This window comes from Heliangelus exortis, chromosome 6, assembly GCF_036169615.1.
Source record: "Heliangelus exortis chromosome 6, bHelExo1.hap1, whole genome shotgun sequence".
NCBI classification, from domain to species: Eukaryota; Metazoa; Chordata; class Aves; order Apodiformes; family Trochilidae; genus Heliangelus; species Heliangelus exortis.
In genome coordinates this window covers 32,032,320-32,053,337 of record NC_092427.1, presented here as the reverse complement: position 1 = coordinate 32,053,337, position 21,018 = coordinate 32,032,320, and the positions used below count along the sequence as shown (strand labels likewise).

Sequence of the window (21,018 nt, the reverse complement as noted above, 5' to 3'; positions counted from 1 at the left end):
CACCTCCACATCCACACGCACACAGCTGTATGCACAGGCACTCATGTGCATCCCCTGATGTCCTGACCCCCTATACCCAGAGAAACCCCACCGTTTCCACACGCATGTGCCTGCATCCCCAGCTCACCTCGGCAGGTGCTGCCCTGGCGGGTGATGGCCTGCCGGCAGATCCCACAAGCCTTCACCTTCTTGAAGCTCGTCATCTTGAAGGTGTGTCCCGGGGGGGCTTCCAGGTCCTGGGGCTGGAGAGACACAGGGTTTCATCAGTGGGAATGAGGTGACACAGAGATCTGGGCACTCAACCCTTTCCTGCCTCAATTTCCCTCTGGGCAGGGGGTCATCCTCCATCCTCCTTCCACCCAGGTGTGTTTCCCACATCCCAAAACACGGGGCCGGGGAGCCGTGGGCACGGTGTAAAGAGTGGGCAGGGACAATGGGGGAGCGGGGGGTGGGGCGGGGGTAGGGGGAGAGGGGAGAGGGGAGAGGGGAAAGGGGAAAGGGGAAAGGGGAAAGGGGAAAAGGAAAAGGGGAAAAGGGAAAGGGGAAAAGGGGAAAAGGGAAAGGGGAGGGGGAGGGAGGAGGCGGGAGGGGGGAATTGGGGAATGGGGGAATGGGAGGAAGGAGGGGGGGGAGGGAGGGAGGGAGGGAGGGAGGGAAAGGGGGGAAAGGGGGGAAAGGGGGGAAAGGGGGGAAAGGGAGAATGGGGGAAAGGGGGGGAAAGGGGGGGAAAGGGGGGGAAAGGGGGGGAAAGGGGGGGAAAGGGGGGAAAGGGGGGAAAGGGGGGGAAGGGGGGGAAGGGGGGGAAGGGGGGGAAGGGGGGGAGCAGTGAACACCCCCGCACTCACCCACCCCCGCCATCCCCGCGGCCCCTTTAAGTAGTCTCCTGCGCCCCCTGGTGGTGGGTGCGGGAGGGGTGCGCGCTCTCGCGTGTGCGTGTACGCGCCCGTGTATAGACCGTGCACACGCAGGAGCTGCCTGCACGTCTGCACACTGTGTGTGAGCAGCAGCGGAGTGAGAGTGCGTGTGTGTGTGTGTGTGTGCGCGCGTGCATGTGTGCGTGCATCCCCAGGGGCGTGCGCTTGTGCGCCCCCCCGCGCGTGTTCCCAGAGCACACATGTCCCTGTGCACACGTGTCAGTGTGAACACGCGTGTACAGGCACAATCACATAGGACGGCATGCATGTGCTCGTGTGCACCTATGCAAATTTGTGTATGCACGAACACATGCAAGCACACACATACAAACACGTGCATACTCCACCATGTTTGTCTGTGTGTGTGTGAATACACACGTATGTATGTGCACAGACACAGGTACATGCAGGTGCTTCCAGAAGGGTACCCGTGCAGAGGGGTATCTCAGCATCATGCTGTGTTTTGGGGTGCTCACCAGGCAGCATGTGCTGGGATGTCCCCACAGGGCTCCATAGGGTGTGCTGTGCCACCGAGTGTGTGTGGCCATGCCCACCCTGCCTGGCAAAGCTCGTTTCAGCAGAGAGGTTGATGCCGAAAGTGTAAATGCAGGATGGATCCACGCATGTGCAGGTGGCAGGGTGTGAATGTGCAAGAGCATGTGTGCGCTCACACACAGGGGCTGAGGGCAGGTCAAGGGGGGCTTCTGGCACAGCTGTGGGCAGCCAGAATCCACCCCAACTCCTCCCCCTCAGCTGTTTGGGGGGGGGGGACACCCCCTGGCAGCATGCCAGCCCTGCCCACCCACCCTCTGCCAGATGAAGACGTGAGCCCCTGTAAATCCGCCTTTTCATGCCAAAAGTAATGAGATTAAGCAGAGGCCCAGCAGCCCCCCCTCTCCTGAATGCCCCTCTCTCCTCTGGCCTGGGCACTGCGCCAGAGCTTGGGGCGGGGGGGCAGGTTAACAAAGTGTTGGGGTACCACATAAGCCACTCCAAAAACTCCCTGCCTCAGACTCCCCAGTGCACGCATGGGTAGGCAGAAGGGCCACATGCATGCACTGCGTGCCTGTGCGTGTGTGCAAACACCTCTGGGGATGTGAGGGTGCTTGCGTGTGCTACACACAGCACGCGTGTTAGTGCTCTGCATGCATATGCATGCCACAGCAGCAGCGGACATGTGGGCAGATTTCCATGTCCCTGTGTGCAATTGTGGGCACACTCTCACGGGTCTGTACATGCATGTGCAAGCCCTTCTTCTCTGGGTATCTGCTCCCACAGGACCACTCGCTGGTCCCTCAGAAGTCCTCGGTGCTTGTGTCATCCCTACAAGGGACCAGGGCACACATGGATCAGCATATATACATGTGTTCACATGCATGTGTACAAGTATGTTGTCACCCATCCAGTAGCCGTGGGAAAAGCTCCCCCAGGCCTGGGGCTCCCACACTGCAGTTGCTGGGTGACAACAAGGCCTGACGATGCCATGAGCTTGTTTGCATATGCAAAGCAGTATCTTTGCTGTGGGGTGCCCCGGGAAGAGGCCTTACCCCCCGCTCCCAGGGACCCGGACGAGATGTCCAGGGATGCTGATGCATCTCCCATGCACATACCCCCGACCCTACCCTGGCCTCACACATCAGCATGGGCCTGCTTCATTAACAGTAATTATCCTCGCTAGGGAAAGAGCTGCCCTCCCCGTTCCCACCCCTCAGAGTCCCCTCTGCTTGTCCCATTGCCAGCTCCATCCCAATGCTGGGGGAATGCAGACCCAGTGCTCAGCTTTATGCTCCCACCTCCAGGAGCTGCTAGGGGAGGCAGTCTGCCCATCCAGTGCCACTCAGCAGGCCAGAGAACCAGCCCATCCCACAAAATAACCCTCTCCTAGCTCCATACTGGCAGGATACCAGTTAGCCTCCCTGCCCCCATGACCAGGAACTACTAGGGGGATACACTGTGGGGCTGGGGGACCTCTTAGGGTTGCCATTCAGGTACCCACCCGTGGGTATACACCTCCAGAAGCCAGCCCACACACAATGCAGGCAGGTTGGGAGGAGGGTCATGAGTATTTCTGGCCATTGCCCGCCCATCACACAGACCCAAGGAGGCTGGAAGGGGACCCAGGTGTCCTGGACTGGAAAAGGCACTGGGGAGAGATGCCAGATTAATCAGGAGGAGCTGGGAGGCCTGGGTTCATTGCCCAGCACTGCAGAGAGGTGCAGAGCGGGGGGGACACTGGGACAACCATTTCCCCTGAAGATGCAAAGTGGGGGTTGGTAGGGGCCACTAAACACCTGAGTCTGGCCCTTTGGCCTTGTTCCAACCCAGCACTTTTCACCCCACTGAACCCTGGGGCACAGCTCACTTTGGGGACGGTGGGTTGGGGGGCATAAATCTCCAAACCCCAGCACAAACTGCATGTACCCAGTCAGCCCAGTTTCTCTCCTCTCCAGTGGGGCTGCAGAGCCTTAACCCGGGCAATGGTGGGGGCCCCTGGCCAGTGCCACTGGATGGGTGTTGTGGGGGTGTCATGAAGGACCAGACCCCCATCCTCCCCATCCCCAATCCCACACCCCTTTCATAGGCACGCGCACACACACACCAGTCCAGCGTTCCTGTCCCGCATCCCATCCCGGTCCCCCCTTCGTGCACCCCCGAGCGCATTGCCCACCTCCGCTGCTCTCTCGAGCCGCGTCCCGCTCCTCTCCCCGGCTCCCTGGGGCTCCTCCCAGCCCTGCTCCCGGTCCAGTGCCCCCAGACCAGCCCCGCTGTCCGGCCGTCCCTGTCGGGCTCCACTCGGTCCCAGTTCCCCCAGAGTCGGACCCGGTGCTGGTCCAGCACCGCCGGTTGTCTCCGCTCCTATTCAGCCCGTCCCGATCCCTCCCGGCCCCCCCGCCCCAGCATCCAGCCCCCATCCACCGCCCGCTGCTGGGACCAGCCCCTCACCCAGACCCCGCTGCCGGGCCCCACCGCGCTGCTGTCCCGCTTCCCCCCGGTACCCCCCGTTGCGGGCCGTACCCAGAGCAGGCAGGAGAGGCAGAACCCGGTCATGCTGCCCGCGGCGCGGCCCCGCGGCCAGCCGAGCCCCCCAGGCCCCCTCGCTCCGCCCGTCCGCCCCGCCCCGGGCCCACAACGCCCCTCCAGCCAGAGAGAGAAGGGGGACGGCAAAGCCACCTCCCCCCACAGACGCACACACACACGACCCCCGCAGCGCCCACCGGCACCCCGGCCGAGGTGAACCCAGCGGTGACCAGGACCCCTCAACCCCAGCAGAGGGGCTGTGACCTTCGGGGACCCAGAGTGGGGCTCTGCTTTTCCCGTTCCCCCTCGACCCCCATACACATTTGGTATCCATTTCCTTCAACTGACCCGGGGGGCACCCGCCACCCACCTCACCCCCGTCCCTCCTCCGGCCTCCAGCGGGTGCTGCGGCGGGGGTGTCCCCTCCTCCCATCCCCAGCTGTGTCCCCTGGGTGGTCCTGGGATGAGAGACAGGGAGGGATCAGCGGACATCCGTGCGCCAAGCTGTGGGGCCTCAGCGAGGGGAGACAACCTCCAGACGGGACGGAGAGTAGCTTGGCAGCTCACAGCCCTGACGAGGATGGATTTGGCACAGGGTGCCCTATCCCATCCTGGGGGCCTTGGCCGGGCGGAACACAGTCCTGTCCCCTCACCCCCTCTCGCAGCCAGCGCTGACTGGATCCAGCCTGGAAACTTGTGCTCAGCTGGCCGTGACCATGAGGGTGTGAGTCAGGGTGGGGAGACACGCCAGGGGCTAGGACACTGTGGCAGTATGAACCACGGCTGGCAAGGGGCCGTAGGGATGTTGGGGCCATGGGCACTGTAGTGCACTCCTCCTTCCCGTGCCTCAGTTTCCCGTCTGTACACTGCATACAGCTGGAAGCCCAGAGAGGAAGGGGAGGGTGGCAAGGGGGAAGGGGGTAAAGAAAGGGGAGGCTGCCTTTCCCAAACGCTGAGATGGCTTTTGACTCTCCCGAAGTGCTGTGGTGTCCTACCGTCCTCTACCCTATCCCACCACCCGCTACCCTATCGCTCCTGCGTGCCTACCTGGCCCGTGTGGAGATGTGCCAGCAGGGACAGGCGACAGATGGGGACAGCACCTCCTACACTCCCATGCCACTCAGGTCCCAGGGGTGGAGGGAACGGGGTGAGGGGAATTGATCTTGCTCACAGCACTGAGCAAGCGGGGAGCGCCTGTCCATGCACACCCCGCCATTATAGCCCCCATTAATCAGCCTCGTTACTGCTCACAAATGAAAGCCCCAGAGGAGAGGGGTATCCCCACCCCTCCCTATAAATCACCCCCTCCCATTCACTGCCTTGACAAGCCCGGGCCCCTCAGAAGGGCAGGGACAAGGGTCATGCGAGGGGGACGGGTGGCCACGGCGTCATTTAGGGCTCGTTTTCTCAGCAGGGAGGTTACAGACAGGGGCACTTAGCCCAGGGACACAAACACTCTCTCCGGGTACCACAAGTGCAGGCATGCAAAGACCGAGCTTTGGCAGGAGTCCTCTGCATCCTTCCTTCCGTGGTCACCACGTCCCCAATCCCCCCATGTCCCCTCCCAGGAGACCTGTGCCTGCACTGCATTTGGATGCATGGGGCACACACAGACATCACACACATATCCTGACCATTGTCATGCGTGGCAGGTGGGCACCTCTGTGCATGGATGCCCATCTGGGCACGGGAAGGGCTTGAGGACACCCCTCTAACAGTTCATACCAATGTAAAGCCCCACTCCTACTACGTCCAGCACCCACTCATGAGCTAAGGTCACACACCCATGCAGGGACACACACCCCACAGAGCTGCTGTGGACCAATACTCATGGAAGCAGCATTTCATCCCAGTCTTATCTGCCCGCTCATGCACATGCACATGCACATGCACATGCACATACACATACACATGCACGAGCACACGTGTGTTACACACCCCTTGAGTCATTCTGACATCCACAGCACGGACACGAGGGCACAGGGATGTACCCACAGGGACGACCACACAACCATCACCCCAAAACAGTGCCACCCACCCTGAGCATCTGCCCACACCCCCTGTAGCTCACAGTCCTGCGTCCCATGTACACGCTGGGGTCCCCAAGCAGTCAAGGACCTCTCTCCTCTAGGCTGGGTCCCTGCCCCCGGCACATACTTTCCTGTCACCACCCTGCAGTGGCACTCCCCCAGGCGCTGCCTGACAGTGGCTTTGGCACCTGCTTTGCTGCCTCGGTGCAGCCAGAGTGGCTCATGTCACCCCACCGGGCACAAGGCAGCTTTCCAAAGGTTAAGGAACCAAATGAGGGTGGCACAGAGGGAGTCTCATGCCCTCCACCAACCTTCCCTCTCCTTGCCTCAGTTTCCCTGTCATGGCCAGGACAGGTCCCTCATGTCAGGCATTGTGTGGGCACAAGGATCCCCTGTGCAGGGCAATCCTTCGGCACAGTGATCCCACACACACCAGGAGATGATGGGTACAGGGATAACCCATCACGGGTACTGGAAGTCAGGGGGGTCTCATGCTGGGCACATTTTTGGGCACAGGGATCCCACACAGACAAAGCACTTTATGAGAACAGAGCTCGCAAGTGCCAAGAGCTTACAGGCACAGGGATCCTCCACACCGGGCACTTTCTGGGCACAGGGATCTCTTATACTGGATGCTTTATGGGTACAGGAGTCCCCCCATTGTGGGTGCCGTAAGGACACAGGGACACCCTTTGCCTCTTCACTCACTCTGTAAGGATACAGGGATCCCAGCAGAACCCTTCACATGAAACACTGTACACCAGATCCCAGCAGATCAATCCCAGCAGATCCCCTCCAGCCAGGCACTGCAGGGGCTCGGGGAAGGTGGTTACGGGGGGAGAGCGAGGGGGAGGGGGAGAGAGGGGGGGCGGTCACAATGCCATGCTGGACACACATACACATACCAGGAGGGACAAAGGACATGCCCGGCACTTCTGCATGCATATGTACAGTTTAACCCCCAACAGCCTGCAGCAGGTAGAGCCAGTGCCAGCCCGTACCCCTTTCCCCCTGCACCCCGAAGCCCGCCCTAATTCCGGACCCCCCCTGCAGACCTTAACCCTAATGCCGTGCCCGGCAGTGCCGGCTTACCTCCTGGGGGCGGGCGGTACGGAGGGGCAGGAGACAGGACACCAAGGACTTCCACCAGCGAACCAAGGTGGCAAAGCACCAGCTCAGCCGGGTCATGGTGCCCCTGCCCGGGGGTCACCCGGCCGGGGGGGTTGCAGGGGCCCGACCCCTGCCCAGGGTACACTCGGGGGGACGACCAAACCCAGCCCTGCCCCCCCGGATGCAACAAGCTCTAGTGCCCGGGCAGTGCCCGGGAGTTGCCCCGTGGTGGGCACGGGGACGTGCGCCGATGGGCTGGGGGTCTGCAGTCCCACCGGGCCCTGTCCCCCCCCCACCCCCCCTCCGGTCCCCCAGCGTCGCCTGCGCGCTGGCAGCCAGGCAGGGAGCACCGTGCCCGCCCATGTCCTGCAGTGCTTGGGTGGGAGCCAGCTCCGCCACGCTCCCCCTCCTCCTTCTCTTCCTCCCCGCACACAAAGCTCAGGGCCCGGCAACCCCCAGTTCATCCACCTGCCCCCTGTGAACAGCATCCCCTGGGGTAGATGCCGGACTCTAACAGTGCTCCCCCCTGCCCCAGACCCCTCTGGTTTGGGGGTGAAGAAGTCCAGCTGCCTGGGTTCGATCACAGCTCAACCAATGACCCCCCAGCTCCCTACCCTGCCTCAGTTTCCCTCCAGTCCCCCTCTGCCCATTCCAAGACTTAATTGGCAGTGCCTGGACATGGAGGGACCTTCCCTCCCCCTCCACGAGCACTCTCCGGCACCCCACACTGCTTCTCCCCTTCTGAGGAGCCTGAGAACACATTCAGGGACCCTGTCACTCACACTCACACGCACACACGCACACACACTGTCAGCAGGGTACCCTCTCCAAGGGCTGCAGGCACAGTGTTGTCCAGGGGGACACATCACTACAGGGCACCCCAACATAGCCCCAGGTGCCCCACCACCACCACAGATTTTGCCCAGGGCAAGGCAATGGTGTGCACCCCACCCTGCAGCTGCTCTGGGGACACATCACCCCCTCCCTTACCTATCAGGCTGATGCCAAGGGGGGCTGGAAGCAGCAGCACCCCCAGATGCCGCCACGATGCTGCTGTGGAGCTGCTGGGCAAGGACCCATGCCTGCGGGGCAGGTGGCACTGCCAAGCATAGGCAGCAGCTGGGCCAGGCCTGGGTGCTAATTGCATTTGCCCTAATGAGTGGCAGTGCCAGGAAGGGGCACAGGGGGCAGGGGGTTTGAGAGGATCCCAAACACTTCATAGCTGTCTCCCACAGCTATGGGACACTGCCTGGCACTCAGGGTGGGCAGAGGGCTGGCGGGCAGGTGGTGTCATGATATAGCCCCCACCCTTAGAACCAGAGAGGTGACATCACTGCTGGCTCCACCACCTCCCACCCGCATTTAATTAGCAGATGGCCCCCGCACCCCATACCCCCCCCCCCGCCAGGCAGCGCCCGGCCTGTGCAGGGCCATTAGCTTTATTGTCTGTGCTGAACGAGGGCCAGGCCTCGTTAATTGAATTGCACCCGCGCCAAGGACGGGCGGGCGTCTCCCCTCCTCAGCCCCCCCCTGGCACCGCCTCCCCCGCCTGCTGCCAGGGCAGGTACATACCTTCCCCCTGCCACCCTGCTGGTGTCCTGCCCATGGGGTGCCTGGCATGGGATGTGTGGGTACAACTGTGGGCAGGCAGACGTATGTGCCCTCTCAGCCCTGTGTCCACACCTGCCACAGGTCTGTAGCTTGCACCTATATGCACACCCCAACAGCTGTGCACACACAGCCAGCACATGTGCACTCACACACAATGAGTGCAGGGCGGGGGTGCTTCACTGTCCCCCAACACCTCATCCAACCATGCACCAGCTGATGTGGGGTGCTGAGTTCTGTGCCTGTATGGGGAGGGGGAGGGTGGTTAGAAGGATGCTATAGGGCGCTTGAGCAGCTTCCCCATGGTCCCTGGCTGCTCAGGGGCACCCCACAGTCCAACACCCCCCTCAGGGAGCCACCAGGGTGCAGGGAGGCCTGAGCTCCCGCTTAATACCACTTCCTACTTTCACTTTGGTGCTGTGCTGATGCCTGGCCTGGGGGTGTCGGGAGTCGCCAGACCCCCTGTCCCCTGGATGGCACAGGTATGGGCAATGGGTGCTGCAAGGGGGAATGTGGCAGAAGGGGTAGTGGTGGGGTGTGGGATGGCAGGAGGTCCCCATGTCTGGCAATGGGGAGGGTGAGCTGGCATTGTTCCCAGTCCTCCCACGGGTAATTTAACCCCCACTGCAGAAGGACTCGGCAGGGATGGGCTGGCACAGCAAAGGGGGGACTGGCATGGTGGCCAAGGGGCACTGCTGCGCTGGGGGCCCTACAGGCAGATAGCAAAGGGGGGGTGGGGAACACTTTGCCTAGAGTGCCCCAGGATGAGCTTGCACCCCGGTTCTGGGCACAGCCCCCATGGGAGGAGCAGATACCCAGAGACACTGCGGCTCCTGGGGGGTTGTCTGTGCCCAAGGGCTGTTACCCCTCTGGGTTGTTGTGCACAGGAGGGGGAGCTCAGTGCCAGGGGCTGATGATGCCCCAGGGGTACTGTTGGCTGATGCTATAGATTAGCTATAGATTTCGGACTCCCACCCCAAAAACTTCAGGGGGGTTCCCTCAAAACTTTCCCAAGCCCCATTCCTGAGGGAGGATATCAGTGTCCTGCCCAGGCTTGGCACTGTCCTTCCCCTTCTTCTGCCACAGGAGCTGCAAAGGGGAACCATCCTCACTGACCACCTCCCCAAAACTGGCTGCCCCAAAATTTCCATCACTCAAACAGGGTAGCTGGGTGCCAGGGGGCCTAGGTACTGTGCCAGATGAGGTGGTGGGAGGTGGCTTCTGCGGCCCCTCCCGACCTCCCACACTTCCTCCTGGCCAAGGTACAAAAGGAGAAGCAGGCAGGCGTGGCATGGGCATGGGGACATGCCACTGTCCCTCCAGCACCTGGTGAGCACCTCAGAGCACCCCACGGCTCCCTGGCCAAAGGTAAGGCACTTCTTTTCCTCGAGGGAAACTGAGGCACGGGCAGGGTGGGCAGGCAGGAAGACAGCTCTCCCAAGGTCTCCCAAGGTTACTGGCACAGGAACCCAGGCATCTGGAGTCCTGTGTCCTGCCCTGCCCTCTGTGCCACCTTGCTGCAGCAAGAAGCATGGGACACACACAAAGTCTCAGGCATGCTTAGGCACACACTTCTGGGAGTGAACACATGCCCTGCCGTGCACACCCCATGCACACATAAATGCTCTCCCAGCCCTGTGCCCAGCTACCAGCCATAGTAACAAGCCCAGAACCTGCTACCTCCATGTTCATACGCAGTCCCTTACCCTGACCCCAGGGTGCCATCTGCTACCCCCCAGAATCTCCCTGCTGCTCTGTGTCACCCAGACCCCCTTCCCATGCCCACAACACCCCCCAACCCCTGTCAGTCCTGTAGGCAGCATACTGTGCCAGGGGACTCTGCTTGCAGAGGAGCTTGGTTTGGGGGGCTGCAGGTGCGGGGCTGTGCACCTCACTTCCCCACCCCTTTGGGAGCCCCAGTCTTCTGTTCATGGTGTGAGCAAGGGAAGCGAGAGCAGGAGCAAAGTCAGTGCTTCCCCCATGTCATACCCACATCCTGAATCCTTGGGGACAGGGACAAGGACAGGGACACAGCCCAAGGAATGGGGCAAAGGCTGAGCAAGGCATGGGGGTAGTGCCTGGAGGCATTTTGGGGTGGGGCACATGGACAGCTAATGGGGGTATGGGATGGGGCACCTTTGCCTATCCCATAAAATACGTAGTGGTGGGACATGGGTAGGGCATGGGTGCCTGAGTCCACCTCCTCTTACCTTAAGAGCAGGCATCTCCAGGGGGGGCCAGACCCTCTCCTTGGGGGAATAGTTTAGTGGTCCCTGGTGAGTGCAGCCTGGCACCTCTCACGTCTTCCTTTGCCTTTGCAGAGCCCCAGGGGACAACCATGGCAGAGGATGGGGAGCTCAACCGCATCATCAAGGATCTGCAGAGTAAGTGTGCCAGCCTGTCCTCTGCCAGTGTGTCCCCTGCATGGCACATCTTTTCCTGGCCGTGATGGGTCCCTCCTTGCATCCAAACTGGAGGTCACTGCTGTGGGTGCCATGATGCCTCTCCCCTGAGCTTCCCAGTGCCCACCCTGCCACTGCTTTCTGCTCCCATCCTGACTGCTAATCCCAGGGGACCAGCAGTGTCTTGTGGGTACCTGTACCCCTTGCTCCCCCTGCTCCCCCTTTTCATCCCAAGGCAAGTTCCTCTTTCACCAGCCAGCAGAAATCCCCAGGGCCAGCAGCTGGGAGATGTCAGGGAGGGAGGTGGGATGTGGCTGGGTGCCAGCCATGCCAGCTCAGCCCTGCCATCCCACAGAGATCGTGTCTGAGCTGAACCACATCTACCAGGAGCGGAACCTGCCAGTGACAGACGGGAGCCGGGAGCTGCACAGCCTCTGTGCCCAGCTGGAGTTCCTCCTCCAGGTACAGCCGCTTCTCCATCCCCAACACTCCCTGCCTCAGTTTCCCCTAGAGCACAGGTGAGAGCAGAGGGGACACCACACTGGCCTTTTTGGGGTATAGGGTGACCCCAGTAGGCATTGTCTGGCCCTGGGCATCCCTAGCCATGCAAGTATCTGTACCAGGGTCACCCATGCTCACATGTGCAATTATACACACTGCAAAAAGGAAACTGAGGCACAGGGCCACTAAAGAGGGGACAGCCAAGGGACACTGGGATCTATCCTGATGAGGGACCTGGCTAGAACCCAGCCTCATAGAAGATGGGCTGGGGGGTCAGAGGAAGCCCTGAAACAATCAAGATCATGTCTCTTCCAGTTTGACCTCAAGGAAAAGAGGAGCTTCTTTGGACAACGCAAGGACTATTGGGACTTCTTGTGCCAGGGCCTGGCACGATGCCGGCAGGAGCATGAGGGCATTCGCTTTGTCACCTCCCTTGACAAGGTGAGCACTGACTAGCAGGGTGCCTGGGAGCTTGTGTATGCACGCATGTAGAGATTTGTGCCTGTTTGCAGGTGCACACACACTTGTGCACAGGAACTCGCTCACCCAGGCATTGAGGATTTGTCCATTGGCACTTTCCTCCTTCTGGGGTTCCTACTGCCCCCCTAGCCTGGGCACTCTCTTCCCTCCTGCATGGGCTGAGGGTGAGGCATATGGGGTGCAGGCTGGCATGGCAGGGCTCGATGACTCTCTCTCCTCCAGCTGAAGACCCCCGTGGGCAGGGGCCGAGCCTTCCTGCGGTACTGCCTGGTTCACCGGCAGCTGGCAGAGTCCCTGCAGCTCTGCCTTCTCAACACCGAGAGCCTCTGGTGAGAGCTGGGGACACAGGGAGAGGATACTGGTGGTGGCGGGGGGCATGGCCAAGGTGGGAAGCACCCTGCAGCACACAGTGGGTAAGGGTGATGCAGGCACGGGTGCCCTTCTGGGGCACAGAGGAATGCATGAGCCCATTTTGTGGTTGCAGTGAGTGGTACTATGCCCGCAGCCCCTTCCTGAGCCCTCAGAGACGGGCAGAGATCCTGGGCACCCTCTATGAGCTGGATGGCATCACCTTCCACCTGGCCCTGCACAGGGCTGACCTCGACATCGCCTGGCCCATGTTCTCTGAGTGAGCCCGGGGATGCGGGGAGTGCTGGGGTTATTTGGGGCACTAGGGGTGCCAAGGACGTCTGGGGCAGCAGAGGTGCATCTCAGAGCAGCAGACAGGCTTTCCTCTGCTATCCTAGACTCCATGTGGCACCCTAACTGTGCCAGGCTTCCATATGTGTCCCCAGGCTGACAGACACTATGGCCATGCCCACAAGCCTGCCACACTTGCATGCTGAGCATGTGCTCAGGCACAGGTCTGCTGCAACACTGTGACACTGCGACTTCTGTGACATGTGCATGCACACTCCTCCCTCGGGCACACTTTTAGGGGGGCACTCATGGATGCAGTTGCTCTGGCACACACACTTGCTCAGCTGTTCACACACTCCTGTGCCACATGCACTCACAGTCCCCATTTCCCCCCTGCCATTGTCATGGGGGTCTCTGGGTGCCACCTGCTCTGTGGCTGTTAAGACTGATGGCACTAACCTTCCTGGTCCCCTGTCACCGGGGCCTCCCAGTGTTACCAGTGCTGCTGTCCTCTCCATCCCCAAAGGCTGATCATGCCAAGGGAGCTCTGAGGGAGGATGGCAGTGCCTGGCTTGTTGTGAGGGTGACCTCATGGCCCTGAGCCCCATTTCCCCTCTAGGTCACTGGTACGATCCAGCCCAGTGGCCAGGAACAGCCCAGCAAAGGCAGTCCTAAAGAGAGATGATACCAGCAAAGGGACACATGGATGGTCTGATGGCATTGTCCATCCTGCTACAGCACCCCATGGAGTGCTAGGCTGCCCGTATCCACATGCCTTGGCTGCCCTGCAGGCAAGGGGTGTAGAGATGGACGATGTGGAGGTGAAGAAGGATGTGGAAGAGGAGGATGAAGAGGAGGTGAAGGAGGATGTGAAGGTAGATGTAGAGGGAGATGTGGAGGTGGAGAATGACATTGAAGAGGATGAAGAGGAGTTGAAGGATGAGGAGGAGACAGAGGAGGTGGATGCGGAGGAGCTGGAGGACACACATGGTGCTGGCAATGCACCCTACCCTGATGGTGACAGGGACCCTGGCATGTCCCCACCGTCGGGCACAGGATGCATGCCAGGCTCCTTGCCACCAGTTCCCAGGCAGCTGGGTGGGACAGAGGAGTCCCTGCAGGTGCTGGTGTCCCAGCTACAGGCCGAGCTGGGGCAGCGGGAGGCGACATGCCGGGAGCTGGCGTCCCGGCTGGCGCGGGAGGAGCGGCGGCACCGCCGGTGGGAGGAGAGCAGCACCCGGTGGGCGCAGGTTCGGGAGCAGGAGGCTGAGGCGCTGCGGGAGACCAACGCCTTCCTGGAGCGGGCGCTGGTGGCGGCGGGAGCACCGGGGGAGCTGGCCCGGGCACAGGAAGAGGCTCGGGGCTGGCAGGAGGTGGCAGAGGACCGGGGTGCCCGGCTGGCCGCGGCGTTGGCCGAGGTGTCAGCACTGGCCTCACGCCTACGGGACTGCCAGGAGGGACGGACAGAGGCGCCGGAGGATGGTGGTGCCGCGGGCGAAGTGGCTGCTGTGAAGGAGGTGCTACGGAAGGCGATGGAGCTCGCCCATGGACCTCAGGAGCCCCTGACAGATCCTCAGGAAGAGAGGGAGCCCAGCACGGCCACCGGCATGGCCATGGTACGGGCAAACCTAAGGGGATCCCAGAGTGGGACAGGGGTTTGGGGGCCAGGGCTGACCCCTGCTCTCCCCTAGCACCTGGCCACCCTGGTGACCACAGCAAGGGAGGAGGCACGGCAGAGCCGGCAGCAACTCCAGGCCCAGCAGCAGGAGATGGCGAGGCTGCAGGAGCAGCTCAGCAGGTTGGGCAGGGACCCATCACTCCCATCTTGCCCCATCCCACTGATGCAGGGTTTCCAAGGAGACTATTTATAATGCTTCATTTGAACCTTGGAAAGCAGCACCTGGGGATAGGCAGGAGGAAGGAGGGAAGGATTTGTGGAGGGAGGGCTGGTGGGAGGTGTCAAATTGGGGATGGATAGGTATGTGGAGGGATGGGTGGGCAGAGGTGTGAAGAATGTGTTTGAGATGGGTGGGACAGGATGATGAGATGATGAAGGACAGAGGGATGGGTGGAGGGGTGAGCCTGGGATGAATAGAAGAGTGGATGAATGGATGGATGGACAGACAAACTGATGGGTGGATGAATTAGGGGTGAATAAGTTGATGGGTGCGCACCCAGAGGGATGGAGGGATGAACATGGGACAAGTGGATGGAGGAACAGAGGGATGAATTTGGGGTGAGTAGATGGATGGATGGGTGGGCAAAGGGAGGGACAGTTGTAGGAACGGACAGATGAACAGCTGGGAAACAGATGGGTAGCTGGACAAAAGATGGCAAGGTGGCTCTGAGGATGGGGAGCAGATAGAAGTAGGCAGGGGTGGTCGGATAGAGAGATGGCTGGATGAGGGACAGGAAGCCCATCTTCCCCACTGCCCCATGCCAGGGCCCAGCAGGATGGGGAGCGCTGGGCATCAGCATTGCAGCGGGCACAGCGGGAGGCCCTGGAGCGGGAGGCCACGCATGGTGCTGAGCAGGCACGGCAGCAGGAGCTCATCCGCGACATGAAGGGGCGGCTGCTGGAGCTGCTGCGGTGAGAGCCCTGGGGACCCCACGGGTGTGGGGGCTATGCATGGGCTAGGGAGCCCAAACTCTTTTGCCCAGAGGAGGGCACCGGAGCCCTGACAAATCCTGGGCTCAGGAGACCCCTGGGGAGACTTGGGTGTCTACCTTGGGTCTAGGGTGCCAGACATGCTCCCAGACACCACACCCTGCCCCCATGCCCCACCACCCCCCCCCTCTTCAGGCATGCTCATGCCAGGGCTGACCTGTCCCCTCCTGCAGTGAGAAGGATGCCCTGTGGCAGAAGACAGAGGGCATCGACACCCCGGTGCCCAGCCCAGCCCCCCGTGATGCAGGGCTGTGCACCCGCTGCCACAAGGATTTCCGCCTCCTCTCCCGGCGGTACCACTGCAGGTAGAGATGTGGAGGGTACCTGGGGGGTTGGCACCAGAATGGCAGAGCTCTCATTGACCACTCTTTTGGCAGGATGTGCCAGGGCAAGGTGTGCCACGCATGCTCTGTGGATGTGGGCAAACAAGGACGCTGTTGCCTGCTTTGCTACCAGCAGGCTACCTGAGCCAGGACCGGGGCCCTTGTGCCATGCCTGGGACTCCCCCTCCCCTGGATGCCTCCTCTCAGACTTACGAGGGACCCAGGCATCCAGGGCCTGCAGGCAGGTCCTGCTGCTTGATGTTTCAAGTTTGAGACTTGTCTTTCATGTGGCTGACCCACAGTGAGGAAAACAACCTGCTCCTCCTACCCTGTGGCTCCCGTGTTGTCTATTGGTCATCACCGGATTGATCTCCAGGCTGTGTGGGGGATGCTGGTATGAGGGTGTCTTAGTCCTCCTGGGTGGAACTCTCCCCAGGAGAGTGGTGTCCCACTTGTGGCCAGGCTGAGTTGCCATCTGCCCCAGGCAAGCAGCAGCAGGCAGGTATGACAGCTCTTGGCCAACAGCCCCCAGCTTCCTGCCAGGCTGTGAGGAACTGCTCTTGACAAGAGGTTTCCCAGATGCAAAAGTGTTGGGCTATTCCTGCCCCCCCACTGACCCTCCTGAGCCTCAGGTTCCCAAGGGCTCCCTGCATGGGTTCCAGGGCAACCCTGAACCCCACCAACACACTGCTGGCACCCGCTGGTGCCCCACAGAGTTTCTTAACTGTAGGTTCTTACCCACAGGAGCCTGGATCAGGGGGGATGGAGAAGCCATACAGGACCCTTGTGGATAGTCACTTGGGCACACTGGGACAGGCACCCTGATACCTGGCACACAGAGTGGCAGGAGGGACCCTAGCAGGGTCACAGCCCCCTCCTCATCCCCTCTTCCCCCTCTGGTGCCAGTCCCAGTTGCCCAACCTTGGGCGGAAACATCCTGGTTGTGTAAGGGACTGGTCCCCAGCCCTTTGCACAATGATATCCTGGCACTGGGTGGGCATGGGGTGCTGGCACCCTTCAGGCAGAGGTCACAGGGCTTGTTTTGTGTCATCAAGGAGCTGTCCAGAGATATTGCAGTGATTTGATCCACTGGAGCTCAGATCAGGCTTGGCACTGGGGTGTTTTTTTCCAAAGATATGACAGACACTGCACAGAGGCCTCTACGCCAGGAGCTGGCTGGGCGACTGCAGGGAACGAGGCTTGTGTTTGGGTCCCCTCTGGGGATGCACAGAATACTGAACCTTCTGCAACAGCCTGTTGGGCAACAGCCCCTCCCTGGTCTGGAAGCAGGGTTACCCACACCCTGCCAGTCTCAGATGGCACTGTCACATTGGCACCGAGGTGGGGACCCCAGGACTCACTATCCCTAGAGATCTGCCCTGGCCTCATTCTGCCCTCTCATGGCAAGGAGGAGCCAGACCAGGGTGCCCAACCCACCAGCTGCTTTATTGCTGGATGGCCAATGGCCACGAACACCATCCCCTCAGTGGTGTTGCATGGTCCCTGAAATCACAGGCTCTGCCCCAAAGAGCAGAGACAGTGCACAGTGCTTGGCATCACTCCCCAGGCTATGGGGTCCTAACTCCTTGTTGCCCAACACCCTGCAGTTGGGGTCCAGCATCCAGCAGTAGCCCTGACCATCACCATGGCATCACCTCCTGCACCCCAAGGGGCTGGGCATGGGTGCTAGGGGTGTGTAGGGTGCTAGGACCTGCTGGGAACTGTGAGGGTCAGGTCCTGGAGGGGCTCAAAGGGTGGTAGAGGTGTTGCCAGAAGTGGAGGCATAGGAAGCACGGCCATAGCGGGCCACAGCATCCTTGCTGATGAGCCCACGCTGAGCCAGGATCTTGAGGAAGCTGTTGCGAAACTTCTGCCCGATGAAGGCATAGATGATGGGGTTGATGCAGCTGTGGGCAAAGCCCAGGACCTGTGTGACAGAGAGGGCTGTGTCGATTTGGTTCCTCCTCTCACAGGTCTCAGTGATGGCTCGCGTCCTCATGAGGGTGTCGCTCACCAACGTGATGTTGTAAGGCAACCAGCAGATAAGAAAAACCAGCACCACAGCAAAGATGACCTTCATGGCCCGCTGCTTCTGGGAATTCTTGGTCTGCAGGAGGGTGTGGATGGTGACGCCATAGCAGAAGAGCATCACCAGGAGAGGCAGGGCAAAGCCAAATGTCTGCGGCAGGATCCGCAGCACTACCCTCCACTTGGCCGTGTCCTCGCCACCGATGCGCTCGTAGCACACGGTGCCGTTGCTGGGAGAGATGAAAGCCTCACGGAAGAACAGCACAGGCAGGGATAGCAACACAGAGAAGACCCAGATGCCCAAGCAGACAAACTTCACCCAGTGCCTCTTCTCGGTGGCAGCACGGGTGGCATAGACAATGGCCAGGTAGCGGTCCACGCTGATGCAGGCCAGCAGCAGGATGCCACTGTAGAAGTTTGCCTCCTGCAGTATGGAGACAGCTTTGCACATCACAGTGCCAAAGACCCACTCATGGGCTCGGTAGGCAGCCCAAAGGGGCAGGCTGAAGGCAAAGAGCAGGTCTGCAACAGCCAGGTTGAGAAGGTAGACATCGGTGACAGAGCGGTTGGTGTGGCTGGAGGTCACCACCAGCACCACTAACCCATTCCCCACCACACTGAGGATGAACACAAGGCAGTAGATCACCACCACTAGGTACTTGTTGAGGGCAGAGACATCGGGCCGGCATGGGGCAGAAGAGATAGCAGTGTCGGGCATGGCTGTGCTGTAGTCATAGGTGTAGTTGTAGAGGGAAAAAAGGTTGGAGAAATCCTCACTGAAGGAGAAAGACCCCATTTTCCCTGTGGAGAACAAAGCAGCGTGAATGTGGGGTGAGAGGGTAGGGTGAGCCTGGGAGGACAGTATCTCTGGATCCCATGTAATCTCCATTGCCCTCGAGGTCCCCCCTCCAGCCAGTGGGCAGCCCCAATTCCATTATTCCACTGTATCCACATTGTGCAGGTAGTGGGCAGTGCTGCAGGTGGGCACTGTCCTTCATATGCCCCCCTGTACAACATCCCCACCAGCCACCCCTTGGTCTGCTCCACTTGATCTCCCCCAGTGAGGAAGGGGTTCCCTCACAGATCAACCACCTCTTGCAGGTTGGGCGGCTCCCCCATCAATGCAGCATCACATGCCTGCAGAAGACATACAGCATCCATGGGCCCCCTGGCTTGTGTGGATCCTTCAAAACCCTCTGAGCTTTCTGAGCATCTCAGGCACCCCTCAGGCACCTCCAAAATCCTTTGAGCACATCTGGATCCCTCTAGCCTCTCCATCCTCTCACGCATGGCTGCTGGAGCAGCCCCTCCTGACAGTCCTGACAGTGGCTGAGGCTGTGGTCACAGTGCCTAGGACAGGCAGCTCTCAAGAAGGTCTGAAGGTGATTTCACGCCCTTCTTCCCCACCTCCCTGGTCCTGTCCCTTTGTGAGCAGTTTCACCCCCCTGAACGGAAAGACATGTCACTCTTTGCAGGCAGCTTTGGAAATATTTCGTGTCTCTGGTTTTCCTGTTGCTCAGCTGAGCACTGCTGGGCATCCCTCAATGGGGAAATCACTGGTGACTATTGTTTTTTATTTTTTTCCACTTGTGCAGGACAACCTGCTCTGTCCCTGCCTGCCTGCAGACCACTGAGTTTCAGCCTTTCTCCCAGTACAGGCTGGGACTCACCTTTCACTCCAGTTTTACCCCTCTGCCCCATTTCTGAGCCCCTCCAGGGCTTGAGGGGTGCTGGGTCCTTGCAGTGCTGAGGTGTTCCCAGTCCCAAGCTAGCCCTATTTGAACCCAAATCTTCCTGGGCACCTTCCCCAGCCTTCCCCTTCTGCCCGGTGGGAATTCCCTGCTGCAGCTGGGTCAGCACACCTGCCCAGAAAATAATCCCCTCTGGCTCTACCAGACCCACTCCTGTAGTGACGCTGGGGTGGTCATCCCAGAGGATGGTGCCCCAGGATCTGAGAGGTCCACATCTGAGGACACTGCCGGTGCCAATGGGGGAAGGTCCCTCCAAGTGGGGCCAACACAGGCACAGGGCAGAGCTGGACACCAGCGCTTCCCCTCCATCTATTTTAGGCTGCTTTCTGCCTCTGCACTAAAAAAATCTCAGTGGTTCCTCTGGGACTGGGGATCCCCCATCCACACATAGCCCACAGCCAGCCCGGCTTGGGACCAGCAGCCCCACATTTCCCCTCCTGAGTCTGCAAGGGGTGGGGGACACTGGTATGGCCCTGGGGGTCTTCTTGGGGAGGCAGGAGGGACACACCATGAAGAAGAGCAAGGAGGCTGTGAAGGGACTTGAGCACAAGTCCTATGAGGAATGCTTGAGGAAGCTGGGGTTGTTTAGTCTGGAGAAGACGAGGCTCAGGGGAGACCTCATCACTCTCTAGAACTCCCTGAAAGGAGGGTGTAGCCAGGGGGATAAGGGGAGAGCTTATCCCGGGAAGCTCTCAGTAAGATAAGAGGGCATGGACCTAAGCTCTGTCAGGGGAGGCTTAGGTTAGATATTAGGAAAAAATTATTTACAGAGAGGGTGATCAGACATTGGAATGGGCTGCCCAGGGAGGTGGTGGATTCTCTGTCACTGGCCGTTTTTAAGAAGAGACTGACGTGGCACTGAGTGCCATAGTCTGGTAGCCACGGTGGTAGTGGATTAAAGGTTGGACTTGATGATCTCAGAGGTCCTTTCCAACCTGGATGATTCTGTGATTCTGTGAAGCACCCTACCAGCTCAATGCACCCATGGTAGATGTCCCTGGGGATTGCATCCCAAGTGTACCTGGAGCACAGCCCTGGGTACACCCAGCCACCACCTCCTGCTCCCACTTCACCAGGCAGCCCCTCAGCAGCCCCAGCAGTCCACCCCAGCCCCCAGCCCAGGCCATGCCCCACGTGAGGGAGCTCAGCTGGGTGCTGGGGGGCCAGCAAAGCCCGAGGAAAGCCCCAGTCACCCCAGGGACTCACCATTCACTGTCCGTGCTGTCCCCACAGCTCTGAGGTCTCCTCCCTGTCCCAAGCCAATCCCCACCAGAGAGCACCTGGACACAGGGATGAATTCAGCAGTCACCCCCAAAGGGCTCCGGAAGGGTGCGTGGCAGCGCCAGGCCGGGCAGTCCCTCACCTGTGCCTGCTGCCCTGATGCCTCCCAGCACCCCTTCCCTCTGCTGCCCGCTTTATGCTGCCCAGGGAGGAAGCAAGGTTGCAAAACCTTCTCCCAGCGTGAAGGGGAAGTGGCAGCCAGAAGGGACCCTTCCCTGGCCCCCCTAGGAGGCCTTCCCCAGGGCTGGATAGAGCCCACAGTCAC

The 21,018-nt window shown here is 60.5% G+C and overlaps 3 protein-coding genes across 16 annotated transcripts in view; 1 reads left to right on the top strand and 2 right to left on the bottom strand.

Annotated features, from left to right (window-relative positions):
- The window catches only part of TNS1 (tensin 1), a 69,120-nt gene extending 61,783 nt beyond the window's left edge, over window positions 1-7,337 (bottom strand). For 4 of the 12 annotated variants that reach the window (XM_071747737.1, XM_071747739.1, XM_071747738.1 and 1 more), the window contains exons 1-2: window positions 7,055-7,333; window positions 128-242 (exon numbers count right to left, since the gene is read on the bottom strand). In XM_071747737.1, coding sequence (XP_071603838.1) covers window positions 128-242; window positions 7,055-7,150 — 211 coding nt within the window. In that variant the 5' untranslated portion in view covers window positions 7,151-7,333. Of the gene's footprint in view, window positions 1-127; window positions 243-7,054 lie in introns of all 12 variants that reach the window. The other 8 variants (XM_071747735.1, XM_071747732.1, XM_071747736.1 and 5 more) reach the window with 5 other exon arrangements.
- On the top strand, window positions 106-16,020 carry RUFY4 (RUN and FYVE domain containing 4). Of its 3 annotated transcripts, none has more exons than XM_071747752.1 (12): window positions 106-210; window positions 9,767-10,048; window positions 11,002-11,064; window positions 11,438-11,544; window positions 11,899-12,024; window positions 12,286-12,392; window positions 12,548-12,691; window positions 13,322-14,318; window positions 14,394-14,500; window positions 15,146-15,292; window positions 15,544-15,675; window positions 15,748-16,020. In XM_071747752.1, the coding sequence occupies exons 2-12, from the start codon at window positions 9,880-9,882 to the stop codon at window positions 15,836-15,838; spliced, it is 2,190 nt and encodes a 729-aa protein (XP_071603853.1). In that variant the 5' UTR covers window positions 106-210; window positions 9,767-9,879; the 3' UTR covers window positions 15,839-16,020. The 3 variants fall into 3 exon arrangements, with proteins under 3 accessions (XP_071603853.1, XP_071603852.1, XP_071603854.1); XM_071747751.1 differs by lacking the exon at window positions 106-210 and adding an exon at window positions 9,087-9,162; XM_071747753.1 differs by lacking the exon at window positions 106-210 and having other exon boundaries at window positions 9,890-10,048; window positions 11,470-11,544.
- Window positions 16,021-16,865: 845 nt separating this feature from the next.
- On the bottom strand, window positions 16,866-21,002 carry LOC139797818 (C-X-C chemokine receptor type 2-like). The gene is made up of 3 exons (XM_071747754.1): window positions 20,836-21,002; window positions 20,679-20,752; window positions 16,866-18,522 (listed from the first exon to the last, which is right to left on the bottom strand). The coding sequence occupies exon 3, from the start codon at window positions 18,515-18,517 to the stop codon at window positions 17,441-17,443; it is 1,077 nt and encodes a 358-aa protein (XP_071603855.1). The 5' UTR covers window positions 18,518-18,522; window positions 20,679-20,752; window positions 20,836-21,002; the 3' UTR covers window positions 16,866-17,440.
- Window positions 21,003-21,018: the final 16 nt, after the last annotated feature.